Source organism: Sorghum bicolor, chromosome 1 (genome assembly GCF_000003195.3).
Source record: "Sorghum bicolor cultivar BTx623 chromosome 1, Sorghum_bicolor_NCBIv3, whole genome shotgun sequence".
Classification (NCBI taxonomy): domain Eukaryota; kingdom Viridiplantae; phylum Streptophyta; class Magnoliopsida; order Poales; family Poaceae; genus Sorghum; species Sorghum bicolor.
The window spans coordinates 50,534,723-50,539,522 of record NC_012870.2 but is presented as its reverse complement, the minus strand read 5'-3'; the positions used below and the strand labels follow the sequence as shown (position 1 = coordinate 50,539,522).

The 4,800-nt window shown below is 41.8% G+C and overlaps 1 protein-coding gene across 1 annotated transcript; it reads right to left on the bottom strand.

The window, feature by feature from the left end:
• On the bottom strand, window positions 3,087-4,490 carry LOC8062799 (proline-rich protein 4). The gene is made up of 2 exons (XM_002464694.2): window positions 4,257-4,490; window positions 3,087-4,137 (listed from the first exon to the last, which is right to left on the bottom strand). The coding sequence occupies exons 1-2, from the start codon at window positions 4,444-4,446 to the stop codon at window positions 3,329-3,331; spliced, it is 999 nt and encodes a 332-aa protein (XP_002464739.1). The 5' UTR covers window positions 4,447-4,490; the 3' UTR covers window positions 3,087-3,328.

The window sequence follows — 4,800 nt, the reverse complement described above, 5'->3', positions numbered from 1 at the left end:
ATTCCAGCAATGTTGAAAGAAAGGACAATTCCAATGATATTCATTTTCTTCTTGAATCCTCCCTTTTTATGCATCTCTTGGTATTTCAAATAATCTCTTTTCTGACGCATTTGTTCCTTTTCTTTCCGCCTCTACCATTTATTCAATAGAATCCTAACAATAGGACGACTGCGTGCTTCACTATCTTTGGAAGTCTCGAGATGGTCAAATGGGCTATTTTTCCGATCTTGCTTCTTCTTCATCTCTTGATATTCAGCAGCTAATATTTGCTTTGTAGAATCCACTGCTTTGGCTTCCTTAGCTCTATCAGAAGTGAGTACACTACAAGAATTCTGCTAATCAGTGATGGAAAACTTCTGACATGGATCACTAAAAATCCGTTAGCAAATAGGATTTGTGATGGTTTTAGAAACCATCGCGGATTGAGCGTCAAGGATTGACTTGCGCGACGGTTTGTCGTAAATCATCATGGATTAACAGAATCAGCGACGGTTTTATTCCGTCACGATGGATCCCGAGGCCTACTTAGTCCAGCCCAGGCCCATTTCCAGTGACGAAAAATAACCGTCGCAGATGAATTGTCATGTCACTATAGATGCTTACGTGGTTGCTTACATGGATGATGACATGGACACTACCTCAGCCCATATGTTAACAGGCCAGAATCAAAGATGGGCCAATTTTGGCTCAATTTCATCCTTTTTTAATGCAATTTTTTTTGCCATTTTCGCAGGCCCATTTCAGCATACTATAGCCCAAGTTCATCATCATTTATAGCCTACTTTTCAGCCCACTACTACAGCACATATAGCTCATATATACACAGCCCATTTTCAAACATTCAGCCCACATACACAGCCAACAAGTAATTATTATAGCAGCACATTAAATAAAAAGTTTTAACTTTCCATCCGACAATAGATCACATAAATTTTGATCCAATATCAAATTACGTGTCTTCATCCAACAATAGTTATCGCACAAAAGCGCACACAACCTTACAATTCAATATGGCACAAGCCAACAACACATAGAAATTCTTACAAGTCTAGTAGCTCGATGCATACAACAGGTGCAAAATGCAAGCAGCAGCAACAAAATATATACCAGCATGCATGACTTAACTTGATCGAAATTAGCTTGACACAAGTTAGCAGCAGCAAAATGCATGAAGTTAATGGCAAAAAATATGCACCATGCCTGACTTAACTTCGTTCAATCTGACTAAGCAAAAGGTTATGTTTTGCTTCCATCTCAGATTGACTTCTCTTTATCTCCTCTCGATCAATAATCCTTGCCTGCTCATATTCTTCCACTTTATTTAACAAATCAGCCACCTGCGTACGAAGCTTAGCGTTGTCCGCTTCTAGTTCTATCTCATTACTTTGCTCACTAGATCTAGGTCGAACATTCTGGAACCCCAGATTCTGCAAGAACCGACTCTTCTTGGTGTTCACAACAAGCACATCAGCAACAACTTGAGACGTAGACTTAGGTTCTTCACCATTCTGTTGATGTAGATAGCATATTTTCCATGAGTCTAGCAAGCAAGTAGGAAACATGGTTATGAACTAAAAATAATAATCATTACAAGATCAAAGTCTAAAAATTATCTTACAATAGCCTCCTGTTGGAAAAGAGGAAGCTGCCATATTTGTTGGGAAAGGATGACCTTCTATACCCATACCACCTTTAGTCTTCTCTAGCCTAATTCTTCTTTTGTTAATAGCTTGCTGGACAATATCCCTGAAGACTTTGCAATCATTAGTATTATGAGTATTAGAATTACGGTACTTGCAATGGCTTTTCTTTTTAAGTTCTTCAGCCGAAGGTATCCTATGATTTCCGATCAGCGAGATCTGCCCCTTCTCCAACAAATAGTAAAATATTTTGTCAGCTTTAGTGATATCAATGTTGAATTTCTTTCTTTCCTCTTCGGTAGATTTGTTTTTGGCCCATGGGATATACTCAGAATATTTCCAAACCCAACCTACAACAGCTACTTCATCACTTTGAACTTCTTCATTAGTGTCATCAACCATCTCTAGATCAGACTCATAGCCGACATTGCTTTTCTTCAGAGGCTTGTTAAAGTGTGCATATCTGAACTGTCTCCATATTAGACATTTTTCTGGCCAAAGCTGCTAAATTGGGACAATCAAGTCCAATTTTCTCTTTAATAGTTGACATTAGCCCTCGAATTATAATGCTAACCAACTCAGCTTCTGAAGGTGTCTAGGTATAGCATTGATTCTTGACCTTTTTAAATCTCTACGGATAATGAAAGTGCAGACTCATTGTTCCTTTGCCTCACATCGACTAAATCTGTAATGTCTTTTTCCATAACTCTTTAATCAAAGTAATGATGAAATTTGGTTTTCAGATCTTCCCATACTTCAACCACGAAAATGCTGGCCTAGACAAAGAAAGAGGAAAGAACCTCACTTTAAACGCAGGCTCATCAGCAATCTCCACAAGTTGAGCCAAATACTGGCTTTGTATTACTAGTGTAAATATGGTTTCTTTATCTCCTTTATGTAATTTGTTTGTATTATATGTTTTCAATTTGAATTTATTTGAATTTGCCCATAAAATTAATCTGTCATTTGTTCATTTTTATTTTTCTACATTCTGGAATTTGTATGTTTTCTTTGTTTTTCAATTTGAAATTCTTCCTATTTGCCTTTAATAGAAAAATTTGCCACCTTTTATTTGATTTGTTTATTTGTCTTTCTTTCCATTTGTTTTTGATAGAATTAATTTTGCTTTTTTCAATTTTTATTAAGTTATTTTCCTGGTTCCTTTCTTTTTTATCTGGTCCCTTTCATATAAATATTGTAATATTAAATTTCGGGTATTTCATTGTCTTTTGTCACCTGTTTTTTACTTGATGTGGGATTTGGGTGTTTTAAAGGCTTCAGTCACCTGGGTGACAGGAGGCTTTGAAACACTCAAGTTTGCAATAGACAGATTCTTTCTGTTACTTGTGTTGTTAGGATCCTTAGACCCAGTCAATTGTTGAGAAAGCAGAGATCAGTCCTAACAAGACGTACGTGAAAAGTTAAACCAACGATAAAGCACACATCTTGTCACAACATACACTCATTCAGATAATATTACAATAAATTTAAACACTCATTTGCAGCTGAAAGATGGATAACCATGAGTCCATGACTCTAGGTAGTCCACACTTGTGTCTTGGGAAAAATAAAAAGAGTCTCTCGCTCACACTTGTATCACAACCATTATTCTTCAGATACCAATACATAGTAGTGCAATATCATGCAAGATTATCAGGTACCCATCATTTCAAGGCAACAAAACGGACTCAATGTTTGGCCGGAGCGTGGTAGAGTGGAGGAGGCGAGCCAAACGTTGGCACGGGAGGGTGGTTATCTGGCTGCGGCTTGGGCTCTGGCTTAGGCTCTGGTGGCACAGGCTTCTTGTGGAAGTAGTCGAAGAAGTGGTGGTCATGGTGACCCTTGTAGAAGTGATGGAACATGTGCGGAGCATGGTTGCTCACAGGAGTTGGGGACCCGTTTGTGGGCGTTGCTGACCCGTACGTCGGTGTTGGAGGCTGGCTCTCTGGCTGTGGTTTCGGCTGTGGCTCAGGCTTCGGCGGTACAACAGGCTTCTTGTGGAAGTGGTCGAAGAAGTGCTCGAGCTCGTGGTCTTTGTGGAAGTGATCGGTCAAGTGCATGTTCATTGCAGGAGGATGGTAGATTGGAGGCGTTGCTGAACCGTACGTCGGTGTAGGAGGCTGGTGTTCTGGCTGTGGCTTGGGCTCTGGCTCTGGTTCGGGCTTTGACGGCTCAGGCTTCTTGTCCTTCTTGTGAAAGTGCTCGTGGAAATATTTCATGACAGGGCCGCAGATTGTCACCGACGCACACACCGCAGATGACGCCTGTTGCGTGTTCCCGGCCGGGATGGCAACAAAGGTGCCATCAGACAACGGCGTTATCCTCGACGGCTCCTGCCCCGGGCAAGGCGTGCCTGCTGCATTGTGGAGCTGCGCGACGCAGCCGGCGAGGTTGACGGAGACAGGGACGCTGAAGGCGCCGGTGCTTTGGAGCTCGCCGACAGCCTTGCTCTCGTACTCACCCTTGCTGTTCTTGCATTTGATCGCCACCTTAAGACCTGAGATAGATGTAGGCGCCAAAAAGACAAGAAAATACGGCCGGGAGAGGGACCATATATTATATTATTATTACTAATAAACGTAGCGCAATTGATTACAGTACTATGTAACTTTTTACCATTGAAAGCCGCCTCAGCATTCACGTTCTTCCTCGTGCAGTCCGCGCACTTGGCTAGGCCGACGACCGACGCCGCCTCGGCGGACCCAGCATTCGCGACGGCGATCGCCATCAGCACGGCCACCGCGCAAGCGCCGAGGACTGTTCTGCGTGGCACAGCCTCCATGCTTGGGAAACACGTCCAGCACATCAGCTAGCTACCTGTGTTACGTATGAAATGGTAGAAGATGGGTGAAGAGCTAGGAGAGGCAGTGCTTGGTTTATATAGCCGGTCTCTGCACTGCATGTTGATCGATCTGTGGGTACGTGAAGTGGTTACAGACGTGATCGTTCTGCTAACTTTTGGCGCCGAATTTGCTGGTTGCTAATCAATGCCTTCTGCAACACAAATGAGACTGTTCAAGTACTGATGGCACAATAATCACCGGTTCCCTTCTCAACAAAAGAAGCTGATACATATATATACACATTTTAATAGTCTACACATGAACCATGTGTTAGAAAATATTAGACTTAGACAGGAATAATTGATCCGAGTTCACCT

What these genes read in the sequence shown, in the direction of transcription:
- LOC8062799 (XM_002464694.2), bottom strand. Translation starts at nt 4,446, where the DNA reads ATGTGCTGGACGTGTTTCCCAAGCATGGAGGCTGTGCCACGCAGAACA. An exon ending in TGCTGAGGCGGCTTTCAATG is followed by an intron (nt 4,138 to 4,256) that starts GTAAAAAGTTAC and finishes CATCTATCTCAG; the next exon opens with GTCTTAAGGTGGCGATCAAA.